The sequence below is a fragment of the Ciconia boyciana genome, chromosome 6, assembly GCF_034638445.1.
Source record: "Ciconia boyciana chromosome 6, ASM3463844v1, whole genome shotgun sequence".
Taxonomy (NCBI): Eukaryota; Metazoa; Chordata; class Aves; order Ciconiiformes; family Ciconiidae; genus Ciconia; species Ciconia boyciana.
This window is the reverse complement of record NC_132939.1, coordinates 30577918-30594725: the sequence shown is the minus strand read 5'-3', so window position 1 is coordinate 30594725 and position 16808 is coordinate 30577918. Positions and strand designations below refer to the sequence as shown.

Below are 16808 nucleotides of genomic sequence, written 5' to 3'. Positions count from 1 at the left end.
ACAAAACACAACCCTAAAGATTAGGCCAAAATCCAGTTGATTTTATTTTTGGTTCAATTAAACTAATTGTACTTACACATTCTAATAATCTTCCCAAAGTGGTCATGCTAACATAGTGTCCGATTCTGCTACGAGTCACCTCTTACAATAAAGAAATACACAATGCTGTCAGGAAATAGGATCCAGGGCTGGGGGAGGGGAAGTGTGTGTGTAGATACGTTATTTGTGCATATTAATTGTATTCTGTCTCAAATGGCAAACAACTTTCTCAATGTTAGAGAATGCAGTTACCATAAAAAACATTTTAAATGTCCAATGAGTAATTAAGATACTATGGGGGTACTAGAAATGAGAGCAAATTGCTCAGTTCTGATACTTTTGCTGAGGCAGTAGACCAAGACGTACCGAAGCATTGCAGTCTGTTGTACCTTACTTCCATGCTTTTAGCATAGCAGAGAACCAACCTGCACAGCCACATCTATAAATGAAAGGGATCGGGATGCATAACATTAATGTAATCTAGCACAATGTCGTGAAATATTCACTCACCATTATGAAGAGGCTGAAATAACAGTATCAAAAGCAGGACAAAGAGTTAATGACTCATTACAAGGTGTTAGTAAACACCTCTGACTTTCACAGTTCAAATACAGTCCCAGTTTTGCCTGACTTGAGGGAGACTTCTCCAGTTGTCAGCATAAGCAGAATAATGATGCATGCTCCATGTCTTTACCATGCAGAAAAAGCTTAATTCAGTCATCAATAAATTAATCCTTGTTGCTCAAAGGAAGATGTCAGGAAGTTATAAAAGTAGGTACAGAATATGCGTATTGGTCTGCCTACTGGAATATGGTCGTCTCGTTTTCCAAAGGATTCTTCCCATGTGCTGTTTACCTCGGTGAGTGAAGCACGTAATTAGGAAATGCTCTTGTTTGCACTTGGGGATGAATGGAGCTAGTTACTCAAAACAGAAGTCTTGAGCGTTTTCCTAATGAAGGTGGGCGCTGGCTCTGGTGTTACGCGTACATCGTGAGCTGCAGCCACTGAAAGAAGAGTTAGAATTATAGGATGAAAGACTTTTTAGCATCCTCCAACAAATTGTATTGAGACACCACTGCCTCTGTAGCTAGAAGGCAGCTGCTTGCTGATACTTAGTATGAAGCATACTGGCAGTAGGGAACTTTGTCTTGAGCGTCTTGCTCCTATTCCTCCTTCCCTTGCAAAAAGTGAAAGGGTTTTTTTGTGGTCTTCCTAGCAGAAGACATGCTTTTAAGTTGAAACTTTCTAAGCCTTCTTAATAAGATTTACAACAAGGTCAAGAACTATGTTAAACCCCTTTATCAGTTAACGCCTTTAAGTGTGTTTGATTTAAATTGCCTCGTAAAAAAACCTCAAAGGTTTTTTGAAGCACTTTAAAGATGATATGAAGAGTCTGCAGCTGTGCCCTTCAGCACCAGCTGGAGTCTTACAGAGCAGCTGTTGCTAGTAGATCATGGATACAGGTGTTTTCTGTGTAAAATAGGTAGCAAAATTTTTAGGAGGTTTTGCAGACTCTTACCACTTGGATGACAACTTCAGACCAACTTTCATAGGATCCCGTGAGAATGTGTACAATGAGTAATACAAATAAAATTTGGTATTGTGACTTTGTGTTAGAAATACTGGCATAAACCAGTTTACCTCCAGGACATTGAGCTTAATGATGCCGTCTCCATCTTTATCAAAGGCGTGGAATGCCCCTAAAGCAAGGAAACAAAAGTATAGAGAGTAGATTAAATTATTGTGTGTGTCAAGATGATCCCAGATAGCAAACCAAATTGTGCTCCTGCTGTGTTGTGCAAACTTGTGCAGATATTTACTTATGCGGTCAGCAATTATTTCTGCTATGTTTTTCCTTGGCTAGTATAAAGACAAAGGCAATGGCTTATTTTCTTTTGTGTTTGTATGGGACAGCTGTCATATTTTAGGTTCCCTAAGCTCATAAATTATTAAAACTATATGTAGGCAGTAGTGCTTTGAGTACCACACTGCGTTTTGGGGGTGAGGAGGGGAGGCAGCGCAGTAAAACCGGTGCAGCCACTCACTGAACATGGCGTCCAGGCGCACGAAGCAGCAGATGAAGCTGTCAAAGTCGATGTTCATGTTCTTGTCGGCGTAGCGCATGGTGATGATGTCGTAGAGCTGGTTGTTCAGCCGAAACCCTGCAGAGGACCAGAAATGGGGCACAGCTGGGCCACGGCCGGGGGGAAGCACTGGTGCCGGTCAGGCCTCCAGGAGAGGTTCGGCGCTTCCTGGGCCCGGCTGAGGCTCAGGCTGGAGGGTACTGCTGCAGCTGCTAAAGATGAAGTAAAGCTATAAGGAGCTTCCCTGTGTCCAGCTGCTTTCTTAAAACAGAAGTAGCATTTTGAAATTACGATTTGGGAGGGCCAATAGCATGTGAGTTACCTCACGCTGTACACATGAAGAGGAGGGGTCTCCACCAAAGAGTCTGCAGCGTAGCTGAGCCTGGTAAGAGCAAAGCAACAAAAACTGGGTGACAGCAACATAGGAGGAAGTTGCTATGAAAACACAATTACACAGCGGTCAAAAAATAGGTAAGGAGGTAACTCCTCGGCATGGCGTTACCGAACTGTGGCACTGGCTGCTGCAGTGTGCGACTGCGCTTCGTTAAAGGGTCTGTCGTCATTTGGGTACTGCTGGTTGTTGGCTAAATGCAAGGTCATGTACAGCCTACGTGCTGTAAGACTGAGAAATTTTTATTGCAAAATGTGCTCTTAGTTCTAAAGTCAGGGTAGGAGGTATTTAAATAATTTTTTTTTTTTCATTGACAACTTTCCTGGTGAGAATGGAAACCTGGAAAATAAAATGACCTGTATTTCTACTGCAGCAGGAGTCCAAATCCAGGTGTAGCTTTGTTCTTAGCAAACGATTGAATCACTGGTGTTTTGTAAAGTACAAGATAGCCATCTGTTTCTGTTCCTTGATGAACTGGTAACTGATTTGTCAAAATACTACTGAAGATAAAGTATCACTGAAATAATCACATTTAGGTTTATAGTGATGCTACAGATTTTCTGATTAAAGAAGCCATCTTGCTCCCTTACAGAAACAGCAGCTAGTAAAGATATGTGCTGCAGGAGGCCTGCTGCCCAGGGAAAGCAGCACACCAATATGCTCAAGACAAGAAGCAAGAAAAGTCAAAGGCCTCTCTTTGCAGGACAAGTTTAATCAATTACAACTTTTGCAAAATACTTTCTTCTTACTGCAGAGGTAGAAGAGGAGACTGAGCCTGCAGTGGCTTAGTGCCACTAAGAAAACGAGCAGGACTCAAGAAATGTCCATCCAGTTGCCTCTGGTGCAAACTTGGATGTTGACCTGCTCTGCCTCGGTTTCAGTGCCTGTACACTTGGGTTGAAAGTTTTCCTCTATTCTTTGTTACTTACACAAACATAAAGAATCCACAGCTTAAATGAAATCAAATGTCTTCAGGGCTCGCTGCTCCCCCTGAACAGCAGGACCCCGACTGGGAGATCCTTAAGACAGCAGAGCATCATTCATCAGAAAGTTTAAAGAGCTGAAGAGATCTATTTGGTTAGCAAGACATACAAGACTTGCCATTTGGATATTTGAGAAGCTCTGTTGGGGAAAAAAGGATGTTTGAATTTCTGTAGGGTCTCCTTTTAAAAGGCTGCACTGTGTTCCTGATTTCATCGTGTGACAGATCAACCAAAATAAAGTTTCTTTGGCTGTTGGGCATTGGACGCTAGAAGTACCTGCATCCTTGACTGCATTGCGCATCTCATAGCTGTTAATGGTTCCCGAATGATCCGTGTCATAACGCTTGAAAATTTTCTAGAAAAAAACAAAAAAATAAATACACAACAGAAATAAAAAACTTGTACTTCTGTTGAACGTACCCAGTAGGTGGGTATAGGATGTGTGCCTCAGGCCCTTGGAGGCTTTGCCATTTGCCTTATGTTGCTGCTTCTGGGCAGTCTGGGTTGTTAGCACAGATCTCCTCTCAGCCACAGAGTAAAATAATTTAGATCCATGCTGTAAGAAGCAAAAAGCTTTCCTCTAGAGACTCTCCTTGTTTGACTTGAGTTTATGCTGTTAATCCTCTCTCTTGATTGTCCTAATTAAGCTATTTGTGAGGCCTGATTCTAGTTCCCATCACCCTCCTCCTCCAATTTGTATGCCTTGGTGCTATTCTCATGGGGGAAGTTCTTATACGAGTGCTGGAGCTTCAGAGATTCAGGCTATTTGTTTAGGCTGTGAGTAGGATGAGGAGAGACATTACTTTTCTTTTTAAAAGCTAATTTGCAATTTTTTTAGCTTTTCTTTTTGTTGTAGTCTATGTAGAGAGGTCTGATTTTCCTATGTAAGCTTTTGTGCTGCAGAAGCTGTGAAGAACAGCACTGTGGATACCAGCAATACCTGCCAGCTTTTAATCTTGTCCCAAAGATGTCGAAACTCATCGAAGTTTATCTTCCCTGAGCCATCTGTCTGTGATGCAAGCATTCAGGTAAAAAAACCCACAATATTTTAAAGAGAAAATTAATTAAGTCTGCAGCTACTAGTGAAGGGATGAATGTGAAACGGAGTTCAGGACCTCCTCAGCATTAAGAGCTGTCTGAGCTGTGCAGTAAAATATTTGTGACCATTTTGGTTATTGTGCATAGTATTTTGTTTCAGGAGTGTGAAGTACTATTTGTACTTTGTGTAGAAGCAAATGTCTGGTACAGGAGAGAGGCTTGCTTCTGGAGATATTATGAAGTACATGAGCAGGATGTTTTAGGGGGCTCTTTCCAAATACCTCCAAATGTGAAGCTTACCCAGCATTTTTAAGACAACTGAGCTTTATCCTAGAGTGAAAGTCTTTCTGCCTTGCTTAAAATGGTTTGAGAACTAAGCAAAATGTTGACTAAAGCCATTTACAAAAATGTGTTTAGGCTCCAGCCATTATGGCTCTGGGTTGTAGTTACAATTTTGTTCTGGTTATGTTGGAATGCACTTATGTTCTCTCAAAATCACGTGTTATGTCTAATAGGAAAACGGAGTGATGTTGTATCAGAGGTAACCCTGTATGGCACCTCGTAGTGTGTTTTATGATACTTGCTCTGAGACAATTTCTGTATGTGTTGCATGCTGAGCACACAGTGGAATGTACAATACATTATAAACTTAAAGATAAGAGAGAAATATAGCAAGCTTGTTGGCGAGAACTGTAGTTATGTTGAGTTGATTTAAAAAAATCTTTTTAAAAAATCATGCTTTAGTACATGAACTGGCCAGTCGCTAATACCTAAGGAAGGGCATCATACTGATTGACTTATTCTGTAGTTTTCTGGTTTGGGATATTTTCATCTGCCAACTACGCTAATGTTGAGATGACTGGAGTTAAGATGTGCCAAACCACAAATGCTGTGCTATCTGACTACTGACTATAATGTACTGTTCTGCTTCCTTGGCTTACTAAGTTGTGTGTGTGTAGTGGTGGGAAATACAACCCAAGTGCACTAGTGTGGTATCAAGCATTCGTCTTTCACTAGAAAAGGATACATCCATTAAAGCAATCATGCTGCGGCAGGATTCCAGTTCAAATCCTTCTGTCTTTAGGTCCTTATCTGAAATAGACGATCCCAGGTGAAAACAGATCATGCAAGTCAGCAAGTGCTTCTTCCTCTTAAGTGTAACTCTACTCAAAGTAGAAGCCAAACCTACTTCCTTCATCCAGTAAGAAATGAGTGGTAGAGAAATCTGAAGAGACTCTAAGTAATGTTATTGCTTGTGAATTAGAAAGTACTTTTCTTGACCTGTTATATACAATAAAAACCTCTGGAAAACTCTAAACTAACTTCCAGGTAACTAAGCAAGCCCAGGGTATGTAGGCTAAAGTTTGCTAACCAGGGAGAAAGGTCTGCCTCTCCATTAGAATTTTTTTTAAAGGGCATTTGCAGACTGCTAGAAATACTATATTGTCCTGTGTGGTGCTTCCAATGAACATTTGCTCAGTTCTGCATTATCAGTACTTGATTACTCATAGAGAGTATCTCTATGAAAAATTCAGCTCGCTCAAGTCTTGGATGCAAAGTCCACAGAAGTGTAACTAGGAAATTGGTGAGTTTGAAACAGTAAATTTCTAGAGTGCAACTTGGAGGTGGAGGGTTACATTATAACACAGATTTCTTTGTCCAGGGTTACTGAAAAACATGCTCAAACTCACGTTTTTTTACAACGTTGTTGAGAACATTCCTGAGTTCTTCAGCATTGATCTCCATGTCCTGGTGGGAAATGTGGTGAGAACATCATTAATTACAACATTCCTTATTAAGCAGATCATTTCATGGATGGAAATGCTAAAAGTATGAGGTCTTGGGTCACTTTTCAGTATGGGATATACATGCTTCAAACTGGAGAGCATTCTAGTTCATATAAATATTAGTCCAAATCTTTCTTGAGGCTGCAGTACAAGGTAGGTCTAAAGTTACCATATAGTGCTTATTAAACTACTAGAGGAACGACCAGTAATTTCAAGCCACTGTATAAGCCAAAAATCCCTGTAACCCATTCGTAGCCTCTTGATTTATGGAGTTCTTCGAGCTGTTTTTACTTTTAACTTCCCTCATTAAGCATATACTGGAGGGCACTGTATTTCTAATTTGTTTATACATGCTATGCAAAATAGCATCTTGTAGTAGTGACAGAAGTAAAAGCCTGAATTTAAATAAGGCTCCCTTGTACACAATGGGAATAGCTTATATGTACATATAAGCATAGCTGTATACTTAATTGGATTTTGATTTGATTATGCTTAGCTTCAGATCTCAAAGGAAATTTCATGGAAGGAAATTCAAAGGAAACTTTAAAATTCAGTGTTTTGAATCCATGATGCAGTTGATTTAGGTGCTGCTGTGGCTAGGCTGCTTTGATGGCAGAGACAGGGATTGGTTGCATACTCACATCCCCTGCAATTTGTCGGAAAATATTCCTGAACTGTTTTTCCTCTTCACTCCCCTCACGAGCTTTTGCTGAAGGACGCTGAAAAGAGACAAGCAAAGAAGAGATACAATCTTAGCCCAGCAGGGAAGGGAAGGGGCCTGGGGGGCTCACGCGCCCTTGTGCGAAGGAGCCTCTTAGTGAATCTGGAGCTCTTCGGAGGAATGGGTCGTCCTCCTGTTCCTTTCCCCTTTTTTTTGGTTAAATGTGTTCCTTGGCAAAACTGCTGAGTATTTAATTTCATCCCATTTTTCTGGGATTACTTTCACTGGCAAATGTTTATCTTCTCATTTTTTGTTTCAAAACACTGCAAAGGAGAAGTTTGGAGCAGAAGAGGCATATCTGCTCCATAGCCACCCTGTAGGCTATGAATTGATCAGAGGGACTCGGCCTGGAGAGCTCTTTGTAATGTGGGGGGCCCCTTGCTGGAGACAGAGGAAAACGATGAAAGTGAAGCTTTCTCAGACACATGCAAAGAGCAAGCCTGAACTCTGAGGCTGATGCTGAAAAAGGAAACTAGATTTTATTTTTCCCTCCTACAATATTCAATTACAGGAATTATGTGTAACAAAGTAAAGTGAATTTCTTGGCTTAGTTCTTATTTTTGTTTCTCTAAATGCAGAGGAAAGTTAAGATTGGTTCCCGCTTCGCCACCTGCATGCTCTGGCAGTTGTGCAGCAGAACAGCATGTTCCCTGTAAGCAGACACTCAAGCCATGCCTCCAGATGCCACGAGCCTGGGTGCAGGGTCTGGCTGCTGCGTCTCATGTCCCTCACCCACCCACAGGCAGAAACTCTGAATTTGCTAGCCTGTTTTCCTCCTCTCTGGTAGTGAGAGAAAAGAGGAGGGGTGCAGGAGCTCCTGGGGTTACTCAGGCATTTTTTCTCTGGCCAACAGGGACTGGTATAGGGCTGTGTAATTTGTAGTGAGGAGAGGCTGAGATCATTGCCAGGAGCTCCTGAAGGCGCTCAGGTGTGATTTGCGTGCGTGCCCTGTGTAAAGCGGGTACCGCTTCAGGGGGCTGAGCAAGAGTGGACTGAACTGCGCTGCTCATGGGGAAGGGATCTCTCACAGCCGGCATCCTTGTATGAGAGAGCAACCAGAGATGTTTTCAGGCAACAACATCCTCCAGCGCAGGTGTTAAATAACTGAAGGTATAGTCTTTGTTCGCTCATGCTCATTAGATCCACATAAACCAGATGCAAGTTATGCTAAGATTTGATGAAAAGCTGTTAAGTATCTAAAGATGTTGCCCCATTCCTGTGCTCTCCCCAGCCACTCTTTCATGTGAGCCAGACCAAGCACTATTCTCCCCCTTGCCACTTGCTGCAGAAACCTTTTTCTCATCTACGTGGGTTTTTTCACCAGCTTTGCCAGCGTCTTCATCTGCTGTCAGCTCCTTATTACTGTTCGCTCTGTCAGAAACAAAGATGATAGGCTAGAAGAAGAAGAAAGAGAGCAAGAGGGAAGTGGAAATTACACAAAAAATAGTGGAAAGTATTATGGACACCCATTCTATGGCAAAGCGCATGCAGCAACAGCTCCCGCCCTGAGAGGGTACCTGGAGAAGCCAGAGCTGGGAATGAAAGAAAAGAAAGAAAAAAAAAAAAGTGGAGGAATTTCTGAAGTTGCTGCTCTCCTCAGGCTAAAAAGCTGCTAAAGTCTTTTTGCAAAATAGCGCAATCTGGCTTCTAGCTTTGCTTTTCAGAAAGCCAGGAACCGTTTAAATGTGAGTTTGTTTTATTTTTTTTAAGCAAAATAAGCCTCCCAGATTCTCAATTCTCAGTTAAACTGATGAACTTGCCCCTCTCTATGAAGGACAGTAGCCCTGAAAGCAAACAGAATCTGAACCCTACACAAAAAGTGAGTATTTGTGTAGGAGCATGTTAATTATGCAGAGCTTATGTTCGTTCTCTGTATTAATTTTTGAAGCATTCAGCTGTAAGCAGCCACATGCAATTGTTCTGTTTTAGTACATTTAAAACAAGGAAAGCTGCTACAAGATGCAAATGTGTTATCCTAGAGTATTAATTGCAATCAGCCTGTCTTGAGATTAAAATGCCCGGTTACATTTTCAGGGTGCTAAATGGGTTATGTAGAATTGCAAGGAGAATCTTGGACTTTGGTGAGCAGAAACTTCAGGAAAGAGGAGTAGCTGCATTAGGCAATGGAAAGTGAATGTGAGGGCATGGGTCTGGAGAAGGGGTGATTTTCACTAGAAAGGGGTGTTAGGATGCCTGTGGAGGGGCAGGAAGGAAGGGCAGTTGAGCAACCCAGAGGATCAAGCTTGTAAAGATGAAAAGTTTCTGTCACCCTTTTGCCATCCCCTTGAGTGAGAGAGGTATATGATCCTACAGCTATTTTATTAGATTTTAGTCTAGAAAGACAAAATCTTTGCTGCCTGCAAATGGCCTCTTATCTGGTGCCCTTCATTAACTAGTCCAGTTTCCAGATGCAGAGAAATCACTAATGATGCCAAGGACCTCTGCTCCTTCTGCATGCATTGCACGTGCTCTTTGTCTTGCTGGCACTCAGCACATTCCACAAGTACCCACCTTGCCCTTTTTCTTCTTCTGTACAAAAAGAGACAATTTAAAGAAAAGTGTTTTAAAACAGAATTGTAGATTTTATGCATATCATGCAGAGCTGATGGTAAAATTTCATTTTTTCTCTTTCCCTTTTTCACGTTTTCCTCATTCTTATATTCATACTGTTTTCAAATCTCAAAAAAAATGAGGGAAAATGTACCCACCAAGAAATTGCATACTGAAGAACAGAAACTGCAGAAACCATAGCAAAACAGTGTCCCAGCTCATCTGGGGCTTTGTCTGCTTGAATAAAATCTCTATTGTACCTTTAGCTCCAACTATTCCTTTTCTTTTTCCCAGCCCTTTGGTGCAGTGGGGATTGGACTTCTGTGCCCACAGATCAATGTTATCTGAAGTGGCAATTAAATGTCACCAGATCTGGACAGCTATTTTGTTATCATGACAGCACACAAAAGGGTAACACTTCTGAGCAAGGTTTGATGGCACTCTGTTCTGTGCAAGAGCATTTCCTCTGATTTTTTTTCAAGACTAATTGTATTGTTAGCTCTAGTATATTCCCATATAGATGTGTAAAACCCCAAGCTGAAGAGTTGGAGCTTGTCCTGGATGCTAGTTTGAATCAGAATATCACCAGGATCCCTTTCCAGAAAGCATGTACTTCAAAATAAGGTGGTACTTTCTTTATTAGACAAGATACCAATTTCACAGACAAATCTCAGACCACAGAGCTAGGCCTCCCCAGTAAATGAATACTCTCGATGGAGGCAAAGGCAATCCTTAGCATCCAGCTTCTTTATGTCAGGAAGAGACTTCAAATCTGGCATAAGATTTTGGTCTGTCCAAATTAGAAAGTAGTGTATACAAAGCAAGTGTTAATAAAAGTATCTTGATGAGAAAATGTGGGCATTTATGCTAAAGGAGCTGTCCTGTGGCCACAAATGGTTTCCTGCTGTAGGTTTCCCTAGATGTGATGCTCCTTCCCCTCCCTACTTCTATTCACATAAAGAGGCCCGGGACAGTACTTACCGATGGACGGTCTGCCTCAATCATGTTTTCAACCTCCCTAGAAGAGAGCAGAAAGTAAATAAAACGGGAAAGTGGCTGTTCCCAACATTGCTTGTTTCTGTAAGCAGCCACTTGAACTTTCCAAACAGGCAGTGGTGTGAGCTGGCTTCCCAGCATTACAGCTGCAGGCTCTAGATGTAGCTTTTCTCAGTTTGAGCTGGGCATCCCAAATACCACTTCCAGGAGCACTGCTGCCTGGTTTACTCCTCTAAAGAGCCTTGATAACACTGAACTTTCACAGCTGGGAGTAAAACAGAAGCTGTTTGGTCTAAGCAAAGTGACACTGGCTGCAATTTGCTGAGCTCTGGGAAGCTAGTTGAAGAGCAGGATGGAAAAGAAATAACTACCTAGTTCTGCAGTTCATCTGTGACTGAAATTAGATCTGATTCAATGATCTATCTGGCCAAAACTTCAGCCAGTGGCATATAGCAATAAAAACCAAACAAACAGGTTTGTTTTCCTTATTAAAAATGGCTAATAGTATGTTTACAAAGGATATCCTGCAAGCAGTAAGCTTCTCCAAAGATAATTCAAAGTAGGCTCTTGTTAGACTATAAGGGAAGCTTGGAGAAATGAGTGTGCAGCTTGGAGTTTGTAATGAGGAAAATTAAAAGCAGGGTGTAGCAAACTGGGAGCGTGACTATAACAGACTAGCAAGTTCACCTCCACCTTTATGGCCAGATAAATGGATCTGCAACTTACTCTGAAAGACTTCTTTTCTCTGAGAAGACCCTCAGGATGAATTCTCCCTCCTGGTGGGGTTCGTATGTCGATGGGATGACAACATACTCACTGGGAGGTAGCCGGAAGCGCTCAGAGATTTCTCGCATGTTTATGTAGGTCTTACTTCTAGCTTTCGAAGCATTGTAGAGGAAAAAATCCTTTTGCAAGTGGTGCTTAGTACCATGCATCTGTAGAACAAATGAGTCAATTTGTCTTCAAGGAAGTCTTACCCGTTCCCCAGGTGGCTTTTCATGCAGGCAGTACACGGTTGGGACAGAAAACACAAATGAAGCAGCAGCTTAGCAAGCAGGGAGCTGACAATGGATGCTAGCTGGGAACAGATATGGAGTCTGTCACCTTGAAGTTGCTACTGGCTGGGTCTAGTTGGCTTCTGAGGGGTGCTCCAGGGCCCACCTGCAGAGCGTTGGCTGACTTCTGCTGTGTAGGCACTTTTATCTGACTGTTTTGTTGGATGTTGTTTGTGTGTAACCAACTTTCCTAGGAGCGTGGCATGGCAAGGAATGGTATATGCAAACCCTTACATGCAGTGCAGTAAGGTGAAAGTACTTTCAGTGGAAACATGTCCTTGCCTGGACAAAACGTGAATTCTGTATCTCCTAAAGAAACATGATAATCAAACGTTGCATTGGTTCCAATATGAAAATTAAGTCAAGAATTGTGGGCTAAGAACACTTGTAAGCTGTTTGCTGCAGAAATCACCACCTGTAAAATAGTCAGCACAGACAATGTTCAGACTGTCATCTTCATGTTTTCCAGGTAACAGAGCCTTCAGGAGAGCTTGTTTGCAAAACTTGTGATGCCAATGATTCAGCTATCGGCAGGCTCAGAAAAACTTAATCTGTGTACTTTTAATATGTTTTCTTCAATGGCTGAAAATACCATTTATTTTCCAAACAAATTCTGAGACTATAGAGAAAACTCTGTGGCTGCAGGATACAGGCCATTGGCATTATTTGCAGGAGGAAATGGAAGTGGTTTAGGGTGCTTCTGCGTGGGGTGCAATGGCAAAGTGCTCGCTGACCGACTGTGCAAAACATGGCCAGGTTGCATACGAATAGAAAAGAAGGACTAAGGAAAAGGTGCGGGTGAAAACGTGGTGCGGGTGAGAAGGAATTAAAAATTACTCGCAAAATGTTACTAATAAACACTCAAAGTAGAAAGGTTAGCAGTTTCACTTTTGTTACATCCCTGAAAACAAACTCGACTGGACAGTTTCCTGCTGACTTACAGACAGGCACAACAGTAACACTAGCTGTGAGCATACACCAAGATGTCAATCTGCCTCCGTTCTGCTCATACCTCTTTGGGCACCTTAGGGAGAAACAAAGAGAAGAAACAGTCAGGGCTGCTAGGTGAGTCCACTTGTTTATAGATCATACAGAGGGCGTTCACATGGACTTCTGGGGATGCAGCCAGTAAATAAAATGTCCCAAGATACATAACTATTCTAAGCAATTTCTTTCTTCCTTCCCAGATTTCTTGGGATCTGCATGAGAGCCACTAAGATCTGAACTAAATATGTTTTTGCAAGGGACTGAGTAAATTGACTTCTTCATGAAGTTGATAGCAGGGACAGAGGTTAATCGCTACGTATGCATCTTGGATGTCTGTTTCCTTCTTTATGCTATTTGGTTAATGAAAGGTTTCGTTTCAGCAAGGATGAAAGGGAGACTGAAGGATATACGGGAAACAATATGTTAGAATCTGGCATTAAGTCACCATAAAAGCCTAAAAAGTGTGTTACTTGTAGATGGGGTAAACCCTGAGGTTACTATGGGCTGAATGGTTAAAAAGCCTTGAATTTCCTTCCTCTCTTCCAGGTTTCCCCTGAGTTCCTTGCAAAGTAAAAACTGCAATTCATGTAGTCAGGCTGAATGATTCTGAATGATTCAGTGACTCTCTTGGTAAATGCATACTGTTGGAATTTGCAACCATGGTGCTAAGAACAATGTCTAGTGCTGGTACCTCGTAGATGGCAAAGCCAATGGTGTACAGGTTGGCTCCCAGCTTGCGTTCTTTCCTCCTATTTTTCTGCATCAGTGCAACAAGGAAGCTGCAGACAACTTCTTCATCCTCAGGATCATCATCTTCCTCCAGGAGCTTCAAGCGATACTGGGGATTGGTCCAAAATGTATCTGTGAAATCCCACCAACAACCCAAAGCAAACATGTAAAGCTTCAGTTTTCTAACAATACTGATGATTAAAGAGAACTTTTAAGTTCCCTGCCTGTGGCTCCTGAGGGAAAGGTTAAAATTGGGCTAATACATATATACTTTTTTACATGCTATGGGTTTTCCATAGTTCTAACAAAACCGCACAGCAAAGGATATAAAATGAAGAATTGGCATCTGACAAACTTCCAAAGCACCTAAAACTATCAGAAAGTGGATTTCCCAAGTTAAATCTAACTGTTAGAGTGAAATTGCTCTCTCTTATTTTACGTGGGGCACTGTGAAGTATTTGAACAATGATTTATCTTTGCCAGGCCTGCCTTTTGGGCTTACGAGGTGCTGTCACAAACCTAGTGACAGAAGACTTCCAGCTACAAAATTGTGCGCCTTGTCCACTGAGGAAGCAAAGCTTTTCCTATGGCCAAGCACTGATCAGGCTGTGGTATGACTTAGCCTGCGTTGGAACTATTGGAACTAATACAGTCCCAATCAAAGAGGCCTTATCTCTCTCAAGGCCCATTGCTCACCTGGATAATTGCGGCAACCTCCAGCTGAGCAACCTCTCACCCAGCGCCCTTCGTTGACGGACACAGTCCAGGTCTGGAGTTTATCGGCTTCCAGAGTATCAGGTGTGAGGTTACAGATCTCAAGTTTTGTGAAGTGCCTCATGAAATCTTCAAATGATATCCTGGAGGAATTGAGGGGAAACTGAACCCAAATGGATTTACATGGTTGGTGGTTGTCTGAAAGATCCTGGTGAGGTGGAGGAGGGTGACCCTTGTTACTGCCACTATTAGGGCAAGTTTGCAGTGGGAGTGCCATGATTTCCTAATGCATTTGGCCTGCTGGTTGGTAAATTAATGCAGGTACAGCTCCAAACTGGGGGACGCTGCACTGAGAGGATGGTACATAGGAAGGGTGATGGAGAGCTTGTGGAAGTATGGCATAATCAGAAGGACTGTGCTGGTGGCACTCAATAAACCCTGGTGGGAGAATGAGGGCATCACAGAGCAGGGCTTATTGGAAATATGAAGGTGAACAGGGGTTACTGCAATGGTTTTAGCAGATTTAAGTAGTGCAGTGTGATTCATTTTTGCTACACTCGCATATCTCCTAGAGAAACACAGGTTTTGGACTGATATTCTCACCAGAACTCCCCATCCTCCATGATCTTGTGCTGCAGGCGGATTTTTTCTGTTTCGTTAATGGAGTTCCACTCCTCTGACCTTCAAAAAAGTACACAAGTTAGATTACAGTTTGCAATACAGTTGTCATTAAAACTTCTACTCTTTACTGTAAGCCTTGTAGAATGGAAAGTCAAGAGTCATCTTGCTACATCCATATCATTTTTCCTTTGTGAGCCTTGCAACCATTTGTTCTCAATACTACCCTCCTCTCCACGTGCCCAAATAAAGAAGCAAGTGCCCTACTCCTCTCTGCCTTCCCTTCAGACTTCCTCTTAGTAGCTCTCAAAAATCTGCTGAACTGTGTTCATTTTATTGAGCTTGAAGACAAAAGTGTTTGCCGACTCTCATTGCTGGAGTAGCTATTGAAATTCCGTTTAGTAAAACCTAATGAGACGCTTTATCCAAACTCGCTCATGTAGTGACATCTTGCTTCATCCAGTTCTTCCATAACTTAAAAGATTTTTCTACTGTCACTTCTTGTTTTGAAAATGGATGTTGCTGAACTTGCTAGACAGTAAAATCAGATTGACTGGGCTCTCTCTTCATTTCCACTAATGGAAGCCCCTCTTAACATCTTTTTTAGGTACTCTCTTCTTTTCACAGCTTCGGCTAAGCACCCAATTATGATCAACTTCAAAGTATATGTGTCAAAATGACAGCAAAGACAATTCAGATACCTCATTGTTAAATGTTAGGGTCATGCACAAGCTGCATAAGGGCAAATAAAGCTGTAATTTTTTTTTTTCAAATCATGTGAAGCTCCATTTTACTCACTTGTCACTCCAAGGTCCATTCCATTCCACCTGCCCCCAGGGGTTTCTCAGCCTTACCAGACGTATTTTTTCCCCTTTAAATGTTGTCTGATTGAAAAAGAATGCAAAGAGAATAGACTAAGAGTAGGTTCAAAAGGAAACGTTCTGCCTGTCAAGTCGCTGATACCAGCTCCTCCAGTGATGGTGCTTTCCTGGGCCATCACACAGCCTGACCTGCTTGGGGTGAGTGCGGGAAGGCTGTGTAAGACCAGGAGGTGGCCGGCTGCAGCCACTTTTGCCCTAGCAGACCATGGTGGAATATCTATTTGCCCAGAAAGCCAAGACTTGGACAGGTTTATTTCTCCACAAGGCTTTCATTTATTTAAATATAAATTTTGTTTCCTTAGCTCATAATTTGTTTTGCCTTTTTTTCCCCCTCATAGCTTTGCTGACGTGCATGGATCTAGGCCAGTGTTGACCACAGCTCCCCATAGCTGGAGGAAAGGGACTGTACGTACCTCTTCCACAGCCGTGACAGAGTAGGCATGACCTTTGACGAGCCCGCAAGACATCCGGGTTTCATACTGCATTGGCATTATGGTCTGTTAGACACAAGATACAAACTTGTAAGAGTCATGCAAAGCTCAGCTGGCTGCTCTAAGGCAGGTATTGCCACCCAGGGCTTTTGGAGGGAGGATGACACTGTTCAGGTGATAGGGATTTTTGTCTTGTTCTCTTCTTTGCGTTTGCAAGGTGGCCAAGCTTAGTGCCCACAGAATTAACATTGTTGGTTAGAAAGGAGTGAAGCATGAACTAAAAAAGCAAAAAGTTAATAATATCAATTGGAAAGGACATTTTGTGATTTACTTTTTCCCTTTGTGTAGGTTACTGCTTTTTGCACTCAGAACATGCTAGTATATAGCATGCTTAATCAAAATAACTAGATTTTCTATTAGTAGGACTATTCAGCCCTTTCTGGGATAGTATGTTCTTATATGGCTTAGTAAGGTTATTACACATTAACTGGAAACATCAGACCAGATCAAAACCTAGAAGAATACTTTCGTCTTTACACATGGCTGCAATCTTATCACAATGACATTAAAACACCCTATTTATACACTGGTCCTACTAAATTACATTATTTTTTAAAAATTAATTTCCTAAGGAGATGTACATTTTATTCCATAATCGTTAAAATCCTCATGATTGAAATTTTTTCCAACTGACATTCAGGGAGAGCATAGCTTTCTTCAGCAATATGTTGCTCAGGTGTAAATACATTTGCTTTCTTGGTAATCAACTATTAGTGTGTCTGATAGATTTTTTTTTTTTTTTTT

General features: G+C 41.8%; 1 protein-coding gene across 3 annotated transcripts in view; it reads right to left on the bottom strand.

The window, feature by feature from the left end:
- Positions 1-31: 31 nt before the first annotated feature.
- The window catches only part of CAPN3 (calpain 3), a 32407-nt gene continuing 15630 nt past the window's right edge, over positions 32-16808 (bottom strand). Inside the window, exons 7-23 of one of the 3 annotated variants that reach the window (XM_072866073.1) lie at positions 15987-16070; positions 15491-15576; positions 14678-14755; positions 14057-14217; positions 13323-13492; positions 12657-12668; positions 11316-11524; positions 10575-10611; positions 9555-9572; positions 6964-7041; positions 6227-6284; positions 5563-5627; positions 4438-4506; positions 3774-3852; positions 2085-2201; positions 1681-1739; positions 32-1043 (exon numbers count right to left, since the gene is read on the bottom strand). In XM_072866073.1, coding sequence (XP_072722174.1) covers positions 1017-1043; positions 1681-1739; positions 2085-2201; positions 3774-3852; positions 4438-4506; positions 5563-5627; positions 6227-6284; positions 6964-7041; positions 9555-9572; positions 10575-10611; positions 11316-11524; positions 12657-12668; positions 13323-13492; positions 14057-14217; positions 14678-14755; positions 15491-15576; positions 15987-16070 — 1407 coding nt within the window. In that variant the 3' untranslated portion in view covers positions 32-1016. Of the gene's footprint in view, positions 1044-1680; positions 1740-2084; positions 2202-3773; positions 3853-4437; positions 4507-5562; positions 5628-6226; positions 6285-6963; positions 7042-9554; positions 9573-10574; positions 10612-11315; positions 11525-12585; positions 12669-13322; positions 13493-14056; positions 14218-14677; positions 14756-15490; positions 15577-15986; positions 16071-16808 lie in introns of those variants that run through there. The other 2 variants (XM_072866071.1, XM_072866072.1) reach the window with 2 other exon arrangements.